This window comes from Melospiza melodia, chromosome 4 (assembly GCF_035770615.1).
Source record: "Melospiza melodia melodia isolate bMelMel2 chromosome 4, bMelMel2.pri, whole genome shotgun sequence".
Taxonomy (NCBI): Eukaryota; Metazoa; Chordata; class Aves; order Passeriformes; family Passerellidae; genus Melospiza; species Melospiza melodia.
In genome coordinates this window covers 21,613,991-21,632,679 of record NC_086197.1, presented here as the reverse complement: position 1 = coordinate 21,632,679, position 18,689 = coordinate 21,613,991, and the positions used below count along the sequence as shown (strand labels likewise).

The following is an 18,689-nucleotide window of genomic DNA, read 5'->3' as shown; positions in this document are numbered from 1 at the left end:
GAATTTTTAATTTTGGGATCAAGGAATCAGGCTGGTCTTTGCATTCTCCATCACCAACAGCAGCATGATCCCCCCCCCTTATAAATCCACCACTGAAGATTTTTGCAAGTAGGGTGTGGCTGAAGCTGTTTTACACCACTTTAGGCAGAGCATCCTGCTACGATTATGGCTTTGGTTCTGATCTTAAGGTGAGCTATTCTGTTCCCATTTCCTTGGACAATCCATGGAGTCCCATCCTTCCCTGTGTGCTGCTTTCCTTTCAGATATGAGCTGTGCAGCACAGCTGACAGCAGAGATGCTGCTGAGTGATTTCTGCTCACTTCTGTGCAAGGAGCATTTGCAAAGAGTTAGCACATGTAGCAACAACAACAAAAATGTACAAATACACAAAAACTTCAGGCCCAGAAAGGAGATGTAGTCTTGGCTAGGCAGCTCTGAGGAGTTAGGTATCATCCTATACTGCAGCTCCCCAGAGCCCAGTGAATCATTGTGTTTGCCCTTCAAAGGTGCAGAGACATGATTCCGTGGAGTTGACTGTAAGGAAGGGCTCTGCTTGCTCATCACTTGGTAACGACTCCTCTGGATCAAGATAACTAATTACTGATTTCCTCTTGCCTGCCCTGGGAGGGATATTTACACTGGATCACTCAGCAGCTTAGGTGGCTTGCTTTCTTTTCATTTTTTTTTAAATCCTCGTTGATGTGATGGTTTTGGAAAAGTTTTTCCGAACTTCAAGTTTTGGTAGCTCTGACCTTCTGGTAAATGCAGAGCAGGGGTACTTCAGGAAAGTCTAAATGTCACTGCTGCTGGTTTGCAATAAGGGGATGTCAAAACAAACTTGCTGGCTCTTCCATCTCTCCAAAGATTATCAGGACTGAACAGGCATCCCTGGATGAAACACTGGATCGTGAAGTGCAGCATTTGCTTCAGGGGTCTGAATATACAGGAGAAAAATTCAAGACCATCATGAAAAACCTGGTCAGTAGCAAAGCTTATGTGGATATTGCTGTCTTTGATCAGATATTTAATTAGGAATTCTCCAGGCATTGATAATCAGATTGTTTGCTCCTTCTGGAAAACTAAGAATAGTTTGAGATTGGAGGGGGTCACAAGATCACCTGGCACCTACGCTAACACTAATTTATATCCTGGGTAATTCTAGGCAGAGCTGTAGATGTGCACTGAAAATCATGGAGTTTGGGGAGTTTGGTTTGGGGTTTATTTTTTTTTTTTCAGCAAAAGGAAATCTCTGAAGCAGAGGAACTTGTCATGGCTTCATTAGAATGGGTAGAAGATCCCGATGAGGACATGCAACAGGCCTGGGAAAGAAAACTTGTGGTGAGTAACTGTTTCCCTGAAGCATTTAGTGAAACAGTGGGGCTGTGCAAAAACTTCAGGTGGGTATCTTGCTGCTGCATGCTGTGTGTGTTTATTACTGGAGATAGAATCCATCTGTGGGCCAAAGATGGCTGTATGGAGAGAAATATCTTCTTTACTGGGGTTTTCTGAGGAGGAAGAGGATTATTTCTGTTCACTTAACATGCTGTGCTCTTGCTGGCTTGTCTTGTGCAAGAGCTCCTTTAGTTAAAACTCTGCTTGAAGGACAGGGAAGACAAACCAGGTCAAAAAGCGAAGGAGGCTTTATAATCAAATTTCCAAATCAAAGCCTCCATAGGGTTTATTTGTTGTGAAAGGTGAGGAGTTCGGGTTTTACTGGGTATATCCTGCAGGAAAAATTTCAACAAAACCTTGTTTTACAACTTAATCTTGCATAATGTATTTCTCCTACTCCTCATACCTCTGGTGAGGCCTGCAAGCACAGACTTTTGCTCAAGGTACTGGTAAAAACATCTTCCCTATGTAGTGGAAAGTGCCTGTGGACACAACTAAACACTTTTGTTCCCTCCTCCTCTCCCCTGTAACAGCACAATTTCTGACATTTCCATGCATCTTATTGGATGTGACTTTCTCTCTGACCTGCTCCTTTCTGCTGATCTGTTGTTAGGAATGCTCCAACAAGCCCAAGCTGGACATTAATGCTGTTTCCCAGTTCCCTAATGGATGTCAAAGCCCACAGTTCCTCTCCCTTGGGTGACAGCCGATGCCACCAGGGGATGTGCTGCATGAGGTTTTGCTTCTCTGGGGACAAAGCTGCCCTTCTTTTTCCTCTAGTGCTACACAATGGTGTAGCTGGGCCTCCTCTGCCTTCCTGGGCAGGGCTGGAGCAACCACTGGGAGCCATCCGGTCCTGGAGCCATCCAGTCCTGGAACCAGGGTTTTTATAACTTCAGCTCAATCCTGAAACCTTCTCCTTAGAGAAGGTGCAATCCTCTCACTCTCTTCAACCAGATGTGACTTTGGGTAGACTCCAGCAAACTGCTGGCTTGTGAATTGCTGTAGCTTTCTGATCTTGACTGGAAACCTCCTCCTGCAAAGCTGTCAGAGCTGAAAAATGCTTGTGAAGTTACTCACATTGGGATCATATTCCTGTTAAACATGTGAAGCTAAAATGTTTTGGTATAGGAGTTGGAGTTGATTGTGGCAAATGAATCCTACTCTGGCTCCTAAAGAGTGAGGTATTTGGAAATTGAGTTAACAGAGGATCAAGAAAGGAAAAAAAAATCCTTTAAAATTAAAAGGTCCCATAGGGGATGAGAAGTGACTTCATGTCAAAAATTATCTCCACCTAGACAGAACAAGCCAGGTATGTGTGAAATTTTGGCATGCAGCTGAAGACCAGTAGATCAAAAAAAAAAAGGGAGGGAGACTCAAAGTAGCTTCTTCCAGCCTCAGAGAAAGTGCATGGTCCAAGATTTAATTAGCTGCTTAATAAAAGTTGTCACCAGAAGCCTTGCCCACCATTTCCTATAAAAATTATTATGGACATGTTTTGCTGGGGTTTAGTGTTTTCAAAAATATTTTAAAGGCTATTAGATATAAAGCCAACCTCAAGTGTGCATATATACATATATCTAAGAGTATATAGTGACATCAGAATCTTTTTCACTCTTCTACTGTGAAATAAGACTGGTACATGTGCTCTGAAAAGCCTATACTGTTTAAGTGTCAAATTATGATATTTCTACAAGTGAGTGCTGCCTGCCTTGGCTGAGGAACAGACCCTCAGGATGTGGGCAGTTGCACATGGTCACATCCCATGTCATCCTAGGAGCCCTATCAGCAAAAACTGCTTTTTTTTTTCCTTTTTTTAAGCATGATTTGCCTTTTTTTTTTTTTTATTTATTTGGAGCTCATGAGCATCAGACTCCAACTTGCAAGCAGATAATGTGGCCTGTATTTTTAAGATTGATGTTTTCCCCTTGGAATTGCTGCAGAATCCCAGGAATATAAACTTCATTCTTTCCTGACCTCTGTTTGACTCTCATTAAGCATTCTTTAAAAGCTGAGGACACTCTTTCATGTGTTCAGTTGAGAAAGGTCAGAGAGAGAGCACTGGATTCTTCTTCTCAGGACTTTTTACTGAAAGTCACTCTTCAGAGAAATAGAGAGTTCAGTCTTACCTAACACTTAATTTTTACCCTTTTCCCTCCAACAAACCAGAGGTAAATCTAAAAGCCTTCATGGTGGGGGTCATCTCTGGCACAGATCATCTGCTAAACATGTACAGCAAACAGGTTTTATTGGTTCTTGGTTATTTCATTAATTTTGCTGTAATACAAACCCAGTTTGGACTCAGTGGACTCAGTTGTACTTTGAGGAAAGAGCTGCAGAAGCTGAAATTATCAGTTTGAGAGCTTCCTGCAAGATAATCTTTATTAAAATATCCTCTTAGGAGCTATGGGTTTTGTTGCTGTATCTGGGCACCTTGCTGGTGGAGCTTCATCTTTATTCTGGTAGTGTGGGATGTAGGTGATATTAATTGGTGGCGCAGGGAACTCAATTTTCATCATGTAAATTAAGGCTCTGGCTCATTCTCTGGTTCTGTTCCTCCTCTAACCACATGGCAACTTCAAAATTCCACAGGCTCTCAAGCAAGAACTAGGGGAAAAAAGACATCTTTGGACCCAGAAACTCCAACTTTTGGAAAAATGCAATGAGTCCTTAGAGGAGGATTTTCTTCGAGTGGCAGACAACCTGAGGAGAACCAAGACAGAAGAATTTCACCTGAGGAAAAAGCTCTCTGCTAGGTACTCCTTCAAAGGATCTCTGTCTTTTTTGGGGAGGGGAGGTTGGGTTTTGGCTTGGAGGTTCTTTTGGTTTGATTTGGTTTTGGGTTTTTTTTTTATAGTTGCTTAGCTGCTTAGTATCTTATTTTGGGGTGGGTTTTTTAGTGGAACAAAGTCTACTGAATTCTTAAGTTTTTTTTCACAGAGGAAATGGTCTTCTGTTTTGGAGAGTAGATCTGGTTTTAGCACAAGGTCTGCACTGTGTGGGAGTTAAGGTTTGTGAGTGAACTGATGTACAGCCTTGAAGGTCCCTTTGAAAACATCAGGGAGACCACAGACTGAGCAGTTAAAGCACGAGGGCGCTGCCCATTGAGCAGGTGTAGCCCTTAAAAAAACCTGCTGGGATTGTGTGAAGCAGGAGAGCTGCTAAATATCTCTCTGCAGGTATTTTTGCTTTGGGATACAGTTGCTAGGCTCAGGGAAGACATTATCTCAATTCCCCAAGGGTGTAGCTTCAATGAGTTGTCATTGAATATGAAAATGTGACTTTTTTGGCATATGGTTCCTTCTGTGGCTTGTGATCTTAGAAATAGGATCATAAAATGGCCTAGGCTGAAAAAGACCTTAAAGATCATCCAGTTCAAAGACCCTGCCATGGGCAGGGACACCTTCCACTATCCCAAGTTGCTCCAAGCCCCATCCCTGGGTTTGGGATGTTCCTAGGGCTTGGCAGCCCTGAGACCTGATGCAGAGCAGTTGTACCATACTTTTGCCTGACTTACCTTCCACTGAACCACCCATTACATGCTCTCCCTCTACCTGGAAAAGAGCTGATAAAAACAATGATGCCTTGGTTTCTTGAAGCTGTCTCTGTGTCAAAATTGTGATGAAAGCAATAACAACAAACCCCAAACCCTCCCTCCCCCACCCAAAAAAACCCCTGAGGTGAGTTAGAGAGGAAATGGGCAAGGGTTTCTGCAGTGGAAAAGAAGGGCTTTATTGAAAGCCATCCTCTTTAGCACCAGTTCTGATGGCCTCTGCTTGCTGTCAAATGAAATTCCCTCTCAAATGTGAAGAAATCAATCCATTGAAGCAGTAATAGCTCCTGGGTATCTTTTTATAGAATTACTGCCTCTATATCTAACCACTATTTCTCCCAAACCCTAAGAAAATTCTGCTGTCCCAAGTGCAAAAGCTTGCCCACTAAACTCTTCTTGCCAGTTCTCTGGCGCTTCTCCTGTGGTACCCAGCAATGTTACAGAAAGCCTTCATCTTCTTCCTGCTATAAAAAAAAAAAGATGAAAAATGTCTGATTCCCTGGTGCTGGGTCCTGGGGAGCTGCAGTGTGTGACAGCTGACTTTTGGTACGTGTCCCAGCAGCCAGAGGGTGTCACCTCCCAGGCCAGCCTGCCCTGAAATGTCATTAATGGGTTGTGCTTTGTGCTCTCTCTCGCTCCGCAGCCAGCGCAGGGTCGAAACTGCCAAACAGCTACTAGAAGAAACTTTGGCAGGTGACCAGGCAGAAGACCTGTGTCTAGAGCTGCAAAAAGCCAACAAGCAGCTGGAGGACATCAGCAAGCATGTAAGGGGCAGCCCGGTTCCCTCTGTGTGGGGCAGCAGGAGATGCCGAGGGCCACGTCCGACGCGCGGCCGCCCTGGGGAAGGGAATCGCGCGTTCCGAATGCTGTGCCTCCCTGCAACAGTGGAACCAGCAGAGGAAGTAAAATTTGAGGGGGTGGTGACAACAGTTTGCTGATGAAAGAGGCAGCATTGCATATTTGTGGTGGCTTAAAAAAAAAAAAAGAGAAAAGAGGGGAAAAAAAAAAAGCACCCAAAAATAGCTTCCATACACAGTCCACCCCAACGTAAAAATGCAGAAGTTCAGAGGGAGCTTTATCACTTCCTGAGAAAGAACAGATGCAGTTTGGTTTCATTTACATGAACTGTAGAGCCTTCTTGTGCTAGCCAGGCTGCTTTATTTTATATTTTTTTTATTCCTTTCTTTTTTCCCTAAATATTGTTTTGTGCCTAGGCGGAGGATCAAGCTGAAGCATTTCACTCTGCTCGTGAAGAAGCAGCATCCTTGAAGAGCAAGTTGGAGGAAGCCATTTCTGAGCAGCAGAAGCTCAGGGATGTGAATGCTGCTTTAGAAAGCACTTGCCAACTGCTTCAGGAGAAGGTGGAAGACCACAAAAGTGAGTAACTTCTGGAAATGTGCCAGCATTCACTTTTTGCATGGGCAAGTACTTCAGGGTTTAGTTACATCAAGGGAAAATAGGACTGATCTGCAGGTCATCCAGTAAAACGCTCTGTGGAGTCTTGCTTGTTGTTTTGGGATTTTTTCCCCCCCCTTTTTTTCTACTTTTCCTTCTCCTTGAAGAGATCTGCCACCATCTGAGCTGAGAAGCAGGTGGGATCCTAAGGAGTGGGTGTTGGGATCCACCAAAGCTTCAGAAGCTCCCAACAAAACCCCCAGTCCTAGGAAGGGGGATTAGTAATTCCACATATGGCACAGGTACTGCTTTACCAAAAGTGCTGTTCCCCACCTTATACCTAACAAAGCCATCCCTATTTCTTGAGCTTCCTGAACCAGACTTGATTTTTGTACGTTCTGTGCTCTGTTTGCTGGTTGTGCTTGCTCTGTGTTTTTGATTAGCTGTGTGGTGTTAGGCTGCTCTCTTCAGTGGAAAGCAATCCTGTCACTGCGTTGTACATGTGCAACTTCTGCCACAGAGCCATGGAAACTTCATATTGCCTCTTTGTGACTCACTTCCTGACATCAGCACCTCAATAACCTGGGCATTTAAATAATGCAGAGGTCTGAATCCAGAACACATGGCCTTTTTCTTCCCTAACCCTGGAGTCTGATCACTTTCCTAGAGAGAAGGGATTTGACTGATTTAAGCCCTCTGAGTGTTTTGCCCTCAGGCACACAGTTACCATATATGCCCAACAAATATGTGTGCACTGCAAACAACTCCGTGTGAAGCCACAGTTTGTCTCACCAGGAAAACTCCCTGGGACCCTTTGCTCTAGCTCTAAGGCACAACTTTGCACTGATATTGGCAGAAACAGCCCCAAACCGTGCCTGCCCCACTCTGACCAGTGATTTGGTGTTCGTGTGTGTGCTCATGTTGCTTTCATGCTTCCCACAAACCATGCAGCTGCTTTATTTTGCTCTTAGCAAGAGGCATGACAGTGGTTTGTCATTTTCCATCTCTGAATAGATGCTCTCCTGCAAAGTGAGCTTGGGTAGATCAAGAGAAAACCCCACATATGTGAGACTGGTGCGACTGTGACTAAATCAACCACCCCCCTAAAAAAAAAAGGTCAACCCCCAAAGAACCACCATCCTGAAAATTATTAGGACCTTGGCTTTAAATTACTCCAGTTACTTTACAGAAATCTTTCTGTAGATAAATAAACTGGCAGGTGTGTAGAGAATTTGCAAAGCATTTTGAAGAGCAGGGCTGACAAACAAGACTGGCACTGAAGAAAATAATAAAAATGCTTTATATTGGTTCCTTTAGAAAGGCAGACAGGTCTGGTGCCTCTTCTGACTGAAGGGCTGGGCTGTGGTCTCCTGCCCACCTACCCATTCCACCCCCTACTTCCTCCCACCTGCACAGTAAGAGGGGAAAATGCTTCTAAATACAAAGCCCATGGATTTTAAAACTTCTGTACAGGATGTCAGCTGGAAAGGACAAATATTTCTCTTCCCCCAAGCTGTAAGTGAAGGATCTGTTTCCACAGGGAACTGTGGCATCCTAACACTAATGATGTGGGGAAGCTTTGCCCTTGATTTGCGGGTGAAGATGCCCAGTGTTTTCTCTTTCCTTTGAAAACGCTGTTGCAGGCTCAACCAGGCTAATGCAAACTCTAGTAAATTCTGATAAGGAGTAGTTAGAGATGCTGTAACATCGGACTGCTTGTTATCAAGTTGTTAGGAGCCCTGTTAGACTTGTAAATGTCTCTTCATAGCAACTGCTAATGCCCTGAGATGGGAACTGCTGCAGAGGCGTCTCTGTGAATTGGTGTGCCAGGTATGGTGCCCTTTGCTGGCAGCAGGAAAGGTGGGCTTGCACAGGAAGGGCTCTGGTGGAAGGACAACACAGCTGAGAACAGCTGCAAACAGTTTGACAGCACCTGGTATCTTCTTTCCTAACATGTGCACAAGCTGTATGTACAAATCTGCACGTTATTTTCCTTATTCAGCCTTCTGGGAAAAATGTGTCAGGACTTACAGGTATGGTGTTGGTCTTCACTGTGAGCAATTGTGATTGTATCAGAAGGGGCTGAGGGAAACCTTCCCTGATGCACTGGTGATTTTTGTCCCACTCTGCAGACAGGCTTGAAAACAAATGTTTAAAATTTCATAATGTAAGGTTTTTTTCAGTACCCAGACACTGGAATAGGCAGTGAAACAGTTATTAACTTTGTGGCCCTCTGTGGAGAAATACATTGGAGATTACATAACTCTGGAGTGCTTTGCTTTGAATAAAATTACTTGCCTCAACTTTGGGAGGGGGTGGAGGGGGGAACATTGTGGAGAGACTTTTTTCCCAACTGGCTCTAGTAAGGAACACTATAGCTCAGGATCTGAGCACTCTGGATTCAGCACACATCAACAAGGTATTTAACATCAAACAGAAGGTCCTGAAATGAATGTCCCCTAGGCTGTGACAGGAGCATCAGAGGAGCAGAGTCAAAGCTGGGCTATCTGCACATGAATGAAACTTATATTTGTACATAAGGGTCTGCAGAATTAAAGGCTGAAGGTGGCAAGGGCAAACAGCTGCAGCATTTTGTAGTTGCAGTTTTGCAACTGATAGCTGCAAGTAGTTCAGTTGGGAAGATAGTTTCATTTTGCTCAGAATCAGTGGTCTAGTGCTCCTTCTCCTTTTTTTGTTGGTTTTTTTTTTCCTTACCTGCCTGCCTTAAACTCTCTCTCTATTACAACAGTGCTGTGCAGAGTCAGAGTCTGAGTGCGCTCTGCTGCCCACGGTAGTTGCACACGTAAAAGGGAAGGTAAGTGTGCTTGCTGTGATCATTGCTGAGCCTCTTAAAATGGGATGCTGGGTTTATTTGGGTGGGGGTTTTTCCCTTCATTACCTCAGGGGAATAAATAATGTTCCTCATGAGAAACTTTGAGTTAAATATTCTTTAAAAATAATTTGAGATCAATATCTGTGTATGTGCATGCAGGTGTTTACAGGTGTACAAAAACATATTCCAAACTTTATTGCAAAGCTGGGTTCCTCTGAAGCACAACACACACATGTGATAAATTGCTTTTTGAGAAGCATCAGAGTCTGAAGATAGCACTTCTTCCAGTTTCTTTTCCATTTTTTGTTGAAGCAACCTTAGGTCAAAAACAGCTCTGCACATGTTGTTTCAGGAGTCTTCTCAGATGCCATCTTCAGATGACACCTCTTGGCTTGGCTGAAATAGTGTGTTTTGGATTATTTTCTTTGTTTTCTCTTTTTACTCCCTTCACAGGATTTGAGTGGCTACTTTGGTTCTCCTCTCAGGCTCATCTTGCCTGCTTTTGTAGGGTTTATTTCCAGACCTTGCTTGAACCAACTCGTTTTGTTGCAAGTGCAAAGTTTCATTATCCTGCCTCTTCCTGTAACTGTTCTGCCCATTAAAGATATGAGCTCTTCTGCTTTTCTTGACAAAAAAGCCACAGAAAGATGTATTTGTGTAACTGTTGGTGTTACATTATGCAGATGCCTGTGTGTGGGGGGAGTCGGTGGCATTAATGTATTCAGTGCAGTGGAACAGAAGCACTTCTTATTTTTTCAATTAGCAGCTCCACTGCTCCAAAAGACCATGGAATGAGGGACCCACCTTGTACTCTGACTTTCCCTGGGCACTACCCTCGAGTGCTTCACGCTGGCACAACTCCCCTCTGCTAGGTAAGACCTGGTAGTGTTGGACACTTCTCTGTCTCTCACCTGAAATAGAGAAAGAGTTGGCAGAACAGTCTCAGTAGTGCTGAATGTGCTGCTGGAATGTGGAGAATCTGTTGTGGGCTTTAACCTATTTCTGCATGTAATCCAGGAGTCTGAACCATGATTACAGTGCTTGCAGTGAAAGGCCTGAAGAGGTGGCTGTCTGTCAACCTGGCAGACTGCTCCCAAAATCTTCAGGAACTATTGGGATAAATTATATATCCAAGTATATTCCTGACAGGATGCTTGTCAGTCTGGGCCCAGAGGGTGTGAGTTCTGTTCTTCCCATTCCCTCTGACTGCACTGTCCTGCTCCTTGGCTGCTGAGCTGAGTCCTGCTTTAGCAACCTGAGCAGTAACAGAGCTACTGAGAATAAAATCATAGTGAGAGAATGGTTTGGGGAGGGACTAGAAAGATCAGCTAATTCCAACCCCTCTGCCATGGGCAGGGACACCTTCCACTATCCCAGGTTGCTCAGAGCCCCATCCAGCCTGGCCTTGGACACTGCCAGGGATCCAGGGGCAGCCACAGCTGCTTGGGGCAGCCTGTGCCACTGTCCACTCAGCCTTCTCTTCTCCAGGCTGACCACCCCACCTTTCCCAGCAGATTGTACTTGTTGCTTTTTTCTGCACTCCTGAGTTGTTTGAACTTCCCTGCAACTCTCAAGCCTTATGAGGATTAAAAGCAGCCACTGACAGCCACGCATTGCAGAGCTGCAGGATGCTGCATTTGGGATTTCACACACAAATGTTTCTCCCAGCAGTGAGCTGGTACCACACAGAGGCTCTTCTCACACAGAATATACATGTTCAAGTGTAATTCCAGGCACTATTGATGGGAATGGAAGCAAATCTTCCTTTGCTACACATTGCCAAACTCTCCATCTACAGAACAAGTTGAGGCCACGCAACCAAAGCCTTTCTTACCGAGATAGAAATTGCCTCATTATAAATCTCTGCTTGATTGGTCTGCTTCTTGATTATTTTAGAGTTACCAAAAAACTTGTAGCTAAATCCAGCTTTGCCAAGAACCACCTCTCTTCATGCTTGTCCTTCTCACCAGATGCTCTGACCTTGGAGACCTCCTGCCCAAATAACCCTCCTGGGCACAGCTGGGATCAGCCTTGCAGGCAGAGCTCTGGCAGCTGCACCTTGGAGAGGCATGATGTGGGACATGTGTCCAGCTCAGATGTGACCTCAGGAGGGTGCAGGTAAGGTGGTGTAATCACCTTTTTGGGGTGTAAGGGGGGGGAAGAGTCAACAGGGTCTAGCAGATTGCATGTGCTGGGTTCAGCTGCAGGGCCCTCCCTTAGAGGGAATACTGGACACCTGGTGATCAGCCCATGGGGATCCAGGGCAGCACTTTGCTTCTGTTCACAGCTACCAGAATTCTTTACTAGAACTGCTGGTAACCAGCCAAATACCCTGATGGGGTTTCTATTTCATGCTGGAGAACTGAGACAAGAATGCCAAAATCATGTCTATATTCCATATTTAACTCTAATTTAACAATTAACACCAATTTAACAATCGGTGTTGCCGTTAGGTGCCAAAATCCTATTGGCTTTGAGGAGTCACTTTTCTTCTTCTGCAGAGCTTAGAGCAGGAATTCTGAGGTCCTTGCCTATCAAGCTGCCTCCTTAGGTCTTTAAAATAGAGATTGAACTGCTTGAGATTATGAAAGCTGAAGTGAATTGCAGTGAATATTTTAAAAGATGAGGATGTTCCTGAAGGTGCAGAAGCAGGCAGTCTGCAGCAAGAGACTCAGCAGCTCTCAAAGCTTTTGCCACTGGTTTTCTGTGGAATAGTGCAGTGTGGAGGAGGTTGGGAAAAGGGCTGGTGGTGGTTCTTGCTGTTTGGGGGAGGAGGGATTGATGTCGGTGATGAATTTTTCCTTCCCTAAGAGACCAGCTGACTGACTGCACAGAGAGTGGTGACTTCAGTTGTTGTGTGCTTAAGGAAAATGGGCGCTCTATCTCTCTGTTGTTTGGGCAATATGCAAATAAAGCCTGTGTTGCCAGGTGGAAAATATGCTCCGCTGATGACTACACTGATGCAGACCTTCCTGTTTCCATTACAATGATGGACTCTTCACTTGCTGAGGTGAGTGCTGGCTCTGATGCCCGAGATGTGGTTTTGAACAGGCTCGAGCATTTCATGCCTTGCTCAGACCCAGGTGCAGATGGCTCAGCTATAAATCAGCACTGCTCCTCAGTGGATGGAGCTGGCACCAGTCAGCAGGGTGCTGTGGGGGGTGTTCCCTTCTCTTTGGGCATGCTTCTGCAATACCTTGGTTATAAAACGAAATGTCTTGATATTTTGTCTTGAACATCAAAACCCAAAAACTGGGTCATGCTTTTAACTATGGAGTGTTTTAAATGTGGTTTCAAGGGTGGAGATCGTGCTGGTTCTGCAGTAACAATTGGTTCTGCCAGGCAAGAACGGAGTGTTTTCACTCCTTTTCTCCACCTGCAAGGAGCCACAGGATGCTTCAGTTGGGAGTACTGCCTCTCTTTGCACTTCCTCCCACAGGCACCATATAACAGCTGAAAAATGCCATCTTTGCTGTAGGGGAGCTTTCCTTCAGCTGGTGTACTCAGCTATGCCTTCACTGCTGTCCTGAATCCTGCATCTAGAGCTTGAGCTGCAGTTTCCCTGGGGCAGCAGCAAGAGAAGCTGCAGCTCAGCACACCTAAGCTGTGCCTCAGTCCTCACTGTTGAAGTCTAGACCTCAGCTCCACCACACAGGGCTCCTAATGAGCTTACCAACTCCTGTATTGGTGGGGATGGTGGAAGAATATTGATCAGTGGTTTCTGTGAACCTGGAAATAACCTTTTGGGACCACAGAGCAGCCAGCCTCAGGGTGAACCTGCCTGGTGTGTGGTACCTGTGAGTACAGGATGGTCTGGTTGTAGTGGTAAATCAAAGCAGAAAGTGCAGTGTGGGTAGAAAGTAAGAGTGCTGGGGACTCTGTGGTTTCAGCACACTGGGGCAGAGCAGGTGGACTCCCAGCTTGGGCTGCTATTAAGTGCCCTTAAAGAGGATCCTCTCAAGGGTTCCTACTTATCCAGTCCTGGAAAGACACAGCTGTGCAAAGGTGTGTGAAACATCTGTGCTTTGTTGCTCTGGGGCTTTCTGTAATTCCAGCTGGGCTCAAAAATGTGTCTCTCCATCCTTGTTATCACTTTTTAGTACAAGCTTTGCACATGAATGTTCTGAAGGGGGGAAATGTAAATGTTTAAGCTTGCCCTAGAGAAAAGGCAAATGGGCTGTGCCCAGTATCTGTTCAAAACACTGGTATGTAGGAAAAGTTGCATATCCTTATTCAGTACAAAAAGTCTCCCTAGTTTTCTTTGGTGTTTTATTACTCTGCAGTTGCAGATGTATTTGAGCAGATTGTAAGTAACTCAAATTATTTGTGTCAAATCATTGTCACCATAGAAGCTCAGGGGCTACTCAATAAAGGAGCACTTGAGAGCCAAGTGAAACTTGGACTTTTTGTTCTTGTTTGGCTTTATAAATGTGGAAGTTGTGCCACAGCCTGAAAACCTGACAGGTCTTCCAAATGTTAATGATTGTTTGGGGAGAGTTGTACAAGACTGTGGCCAGAATTCATGGGCTGAGATAGAGAACCCTTGGATTATTATGCTAGAGGGATGGATGTGGGAAAAGTGATAAGGGATGGGCTTCAGGATATTCTTTGGCTGTTTGTCCTCATTAAAGGACTGTGCCATTTTCCAATGCTCTGTCAACAGATTTTACTGTGAGGGTGGGGAGGCCCTGGCACAGGCTGCCCTGAGAAGCTGCAGCTGCCCCATCCCTGGCAGTGTCTAAGGCCAGGTTGGATGTTGGTCTGAGCAAACTGGGGTAGTGGAAGATGTCCCTTGGCCATCAGTGTTGGAACTTTGCTCTTGAAAGTCCCCTCCAACCCAAGCCATTGTGTGATTCTATTTTATTAAGACATCTAGAATGTGATGTTTCTCTTTAATTGGAAGATTTTTTTTCCTTTATGTGGAATCCATGGGACTGTGCAATCCTGGCAGCCAGCTTAGGGGTTTAAAAATGAATTGAGGGTTTTCCTTCATTGCAAACAGAAATCACTGAGCATGTGCCCATCTGGGCAGGTACAGGTAATGTAGCATAATGTGTCACTTCAGTTCTAGGTGATGCAAGGGCTTTTCTGTTTGCTTGGGTGCTGTGTGTTACTTTTAAAAGCCCTTTAGATTTCTTTTCTTTCTAACGTGATGGTATTCTCCCTCCTTAATACTTCTGCAGACACAATGTCCTGAACAAGGCAAATGTATTGCTGCACTTCCTCAACTTATGAGAGAATTCAAATAATAATAATAAAAATAGCCTGAATTTGCATTAGGGGAAGCATCCACCTGGCTGGGCCAGGGCTGTGCAAGAGCAGCCCTGCCAGGGCAGGGAGGAGGGAAAAGGCACTTCCTAATGCTGGGAGCAGTTGGTCGCTCTTGGGAATGACCAGGGCCCTTGGATACCTCCTGCTCTCATTTGCTGGGTTTCCTGTGTCCTCTGAGGGTGTTTGAAGGGGGTAGGAAAGATAAAAGAACACAGGCAATCATTTGCTGATGTGGTTTTTCTGCTCTTTTTCCACACACACTTCAGTAGTGCTCTTGGGTGCTTGCTGTGGAGGGAGCTGTTCGCCCTCCTTCCTTCTCCTCTTGGAGAGAGGAGGGGGGTTTGTGCTGGTTTTGTTTTCTGTTCAGCACTTTTCTTCAACAGTGGGTGTAATTCAGCACAAGTCATTACCAACTTAACCCTTTGAACCTCATCAGTTCCCCCCTGTATCTTCAGCCATAAAGAGAGACCAACCCAACAACTGAATGAGCGAGCTGGAGCTCTCCAGGGTGAAATGCAGAAGAGGGACATTGCACAAATAGCACCTCCCTCGAAATTCAAAGCCTCAAGAGGATATTGGTTTTGTCTGTGATGTGATAAGGCTCAGGTCCAAAACCGCACTGTGGCAACTAGAGGAACATGAGCAAAACTGCCAGCTTTTAATTGCTTTGTTCCTCTGCTGCTTGCACACCAGGGAGGCTTGAGGCCTCTGAAGGGGCTGGGTAATTGTCATATATAACATTGTTGTACAGCACAGCACACGAGTGTTCTGAGCCATCTGCTTGCTCATGCTGTGACTATTGACACTTTTACCTAATGAGGCTAATCTCTACAGCCAGGTGAAGCCCTGTGTACCTCATTTGTAGGTTTTGGGCTCCAGACCACAAAAATGGATCTCTTCTGATGCAGAGTTAAGATGGAGCAGTGGTGGTGCAGTAACGTGTTTGTTGGTCATTGAAGATGTGAGTTAGGAGCCAACCACAGAGTTGGGAACAGAAACACCTCTCTAAGTACAACACTCCTGAGATGGCTTTAGACTAGTTGGTGATTCTGTGAACTTACCAGCTAGTTCTTCACTGCTGGAATAGTTTAGGCACAGCTGGGAAAGTTAAAGTTTTGACATACAAGTTTTATACTGGCATTAACCCTCTGATACTCACTCTTCTTTCTCTCTCTCTGAAGATTGACCGTGAGGAGTCAACACCACCAGCCATGCTGATCGCATCCAGGTCAGGTCTTATGCAAGATTTAAAAGACTTTATTAACATCTGAATCATGTGGATGAGTATCTGAAAGGGTTTTGTTTTGGCAGTGATCACTTACCATCAGCCCAAGAAGCTCTTGCATCCTCAGTGGAAAGCGCAGCACCGGTACCAGGTGAGTCCTTAACCTGGGGCACTGGGAGTCTTGGATGTGCCCAAGTCTGTGTGTTTACTGAACAAAGAAAGCTGTGTTTCCGCTGTCTGGTGTTGCAGGCTGCCTTGTTATGGAGGAAAGCTCATCCAAGGGCTTACATGAGAGAGGGGAAGATGTGGCAGTGGAGACAAGCAGCAGCAAGGAGCCAGCTGCTCCCGTGGCAGGTACGGTGGCGGCTGCACTGCCTGTTGCTCACCCTCGGAGGAAACGGTTTGCTTCCAGCACATCTTTGAAGTGAGGAAGCTGAGTAAGAGCAACAACATGAGAATTTCTACTTTTGCAAGTGTTTTCACCTGCCAGTGCTCTCAAGCCTCCATGAAGCTGAGTAGGAATGAAGTTTTTTACCCCTCTTACCACAGCACTGCAGGCAAGGGAGCATGAAACAACTTGGTGAGATCTTGGGGCTTGCTCAGCTGGTAAAACAGTGAGTGGGTACAAAATCCCAGACCGTTTTGACAAGAGAAAACATGTTTTTGTGGGTTTAAACAGTTATTTAGTTCAACAGTGCCACTAAGCACTTTCCTCTCATTCAAGGCTGTTGCACAAGAAGCTGGATGGGTCAAGAGGCGAGATGAGGGTAGAGGCATTTGAATATTGTTCTGTCTTTGCTAGAGCCATAAACACCCACCAGATTCTTACCAACTCTCGTGATTTTCTTCCACTGAAAAACTATAAAATCAAACCAAAACTGGAGCATCTGTGCACACTGTATTTAAGCTGGTTTTGTGAAGCTGATCTGAATAAGCAGCGCAGAATACCTGTGTGTATTTATAATATCTTTTTAATCTTTACCTCAATATGAGACTACAGTTTCTTGTTTGGCTTTGTTTCTTTCCTCAGTACTATCTTCCTGAAATCTTATTCTGTCTCATCATTTAAAAGCATTTTCTTTCTACTAATTTCCCTCTACTGTTAATTTTCATATGTCATCCAGGTGCCTTTAGTAAGAGGAAGCAGATATGCAGAACAGATTTAAAGAAGTCTCAATAGCTTTAAAGTCTGAGAGTCCAGCTATCTGTTGCACATGTCTGAAAAGAAAGTGTTCCTAATACTAGAACTAATAAATCTCCCCTTGCAGGCTTCCAACTTGAAGCTGGATTTTTTCTGGATTTTTTGCTTTTTTTCTTTTTTTTTTTGTTGTTCTCTGTGCAATTGCTTTGGCTCACAGCTGTGTGACTGCATAAACAGAGAAGGAAACAAAATATTCTTGATTGTTTTAAGGTATAAATACTAATTAAAAACTGCCTCTTTAAACAGCAGACACACCACCAACAAAACAATCTCCATGCTGTAGCAAAATATAAAATTTATTTATCCAAGGGAATATTACTGTAACTCCTGCATCTTTAACTACAGGAAGTACATTATATTTTCAGCTGTAGACATATAACACTTCTTACGGGGATTTTTTCCAATCTTAGTTATCATACTTCTTCCTATGTGTCTTCATTGTGTTCTTTGCTGCCTCCTCTCTTTCTCAGTGGTATTTCATAGCATTTGGTGCAGTTTTTTAGCTCGGTTGGCCCATGGTGAAAATGGTGGATGTTGGAAGCTGGGTGTGCTTTATTAATTGCTACGTTTGGATTTGGGAATGTTGTTCACAGGACCAAGTCAGATCACAAGGGAATCCTCCCTGGCCACGGAAGAACACAAGCCTGTATTTCAAAATGTTTTGAAGCAAGACCTGGTAAGAGTGCTGGTGACAGTGCAAAGCCCAGCTGGGTTGGCTGAGCAGTGGCAAAGGAGGGGAGAGGCCCCTCCAGGGGTGGTGTGGCTGCTCCCTTGCTCTGACTGCTCTGATGTGCCCTTAGGAAGCGGACCAGGAAAAGAGAAATAACAAAGAGCGGAGTGAGGAAGCACTAGCTGTGGCTCCCAGCAGGAAAGGTAAGGGGGTTTTGCTGGACACCTTCATGTTCCTGGAGCACAAGCTGAGTCCAGAGCTGTGTAGAGAGGTGCAGGGAGTTGCCTGTCCCACACCAAGTGTGATGTTTAGGGCTTGGTACCTGCAGTTGGAGATCACAATGACTAGGAGAACAGTGGTGTCATGCAGAATGTGCTGCTCTGATTTCTGCAGATACTGATCTAACCAGCTCCACATTCCTCTAGACAGGAGGAAAATACTTAGCTGCAAAGGAGTTGGGATATTTGAAACAGTTTTGGCACTCCTGTTCTCCCCAGAGATTTGTAAGAGAAGCATTTCTGTGCTGTCCATGATATAGAGGAGCAGGATGTTTTTTCTCCTTAGGCATACCTCCTCTTTTGCCTTTGGAGATCATTAGAAGCTGGTGAAGTAGTAAATTGCGTCACATCCTGAAGCAAAAACCTTCAATTAACCATTTCTATGCTAATAATAAGTAGCAGCTGAAGTGCTCTGAACAACTGACTTTTGGGGCCTTGTACAGGTGGCAGTGCCGTGGTGCCTCACAACAACCAGAACCTGAGGCACATGAGTTCTTTTAAGTGGTGAGAGCTTAAAACTGTAAATCTTGAACAGGGGGTTTTGTGGAAGCTTAAAAGTCTCTCACAGGTTGGTTTGGGAAGACTATTTATTCACTTTGGTCTGAAAATGGGTTTTTTTGGTCTCTTCTCAGGGAGTTCACCCACTGCAGGTGGCATTAAAGGAGATAAAACCAAGCAAAATGAGCCGTAAGTGTTTTGATTTTCAGTGATCGCCTGCAGGTATGAATTTAAAGCCACAGTCTGTTCCATGGTTCTTTTTCTTCCCCTACAGTGACTGTCCAAATGAGAAGGAAGTGGAGGTAAGTCTCAACTGCTTGTATCCTGAAGTATTTCAGACATCAGATCTTGTAGATAAACTCCTCGTATGTAA

The 18,689-nt window shown here is 44.7% G+C and overlaps 1 protein-coding gene across 1 annotated transcript in view; it reads left to right on the top strand.

Annotated features, from left to right (window-relative positions):
- Positions 1 to 18,689, top strand: part of IRAG2 (inositol 1,4,5-triphosphate receptor associated 2) — a 34,244-nt gene that overhangs the window by 9,939 nt on the left and 5,616 nt on the right. Inside the window, exons 14-30 of the mRNA XM_063155802.1 lie at positions 865 to 978; positions 1,237 to 1,338; positions 3,985 to 4,148; positions 5,589 to 5,709; positions 6,160 to 6,322; positions 8,109 to 8,170; positions 9,090 to 9,155; positions 9,937 to 10,045; positions 11,144 to 11,291; positions 12,102 to 12,183; positions 15,626 to 15,672; positions 15,756 to 15,820; positions 15,919 to 16,023; positions 17,464 to 17,546; positions 17,671 to 17,743; positions 18,451 to 18,505; positions 18,591 to 18,618. Of these exons, the coding sequence (XP_063011872.1) occupies positions 865 to 978; positions 1,237 to 1,338; positions 3,985 to 4,148; positions 5,589 to 5,709; positions 6,160 to 6,322; positions 8,109 to 8,170; positions 9,090 to 9,155; positions 9,937 to 10,045; positions 11,144 to 11,291; positions 12,102 to 12,183; positions 15,626 to 15,672; positions 15,756 to 15,820; positions 15,919 to 16,023; positions 17,464 to 17,546; positions 17,671 to 17,743; positions 18,451 to 18,505; positions 18,591 to 18,618 (1,587 nt within the window). The remainder of the gene's footprint in view (positions 1 to 864; positions 979 to 1,236; positions 1,339 to 3,984; positions 4,149 to 5,588; positions 5,710 to 6,159; positions 6,323 to 8,108; positions 8,171 to 9,089; positions 9,156 to 9,936; positions 10,046 to 11,143; positions 11,292 to 12,101; positions 12,184 to 15,625; positions 15,673 to 15,755; positions 15,821 to 15,918; positions 16,024 to 17,463; positions 17,547 to 17,670; positions 17,744 to 18,450; positions 18,506 to 18,590; positions 18,619 to 18,689) is intronic.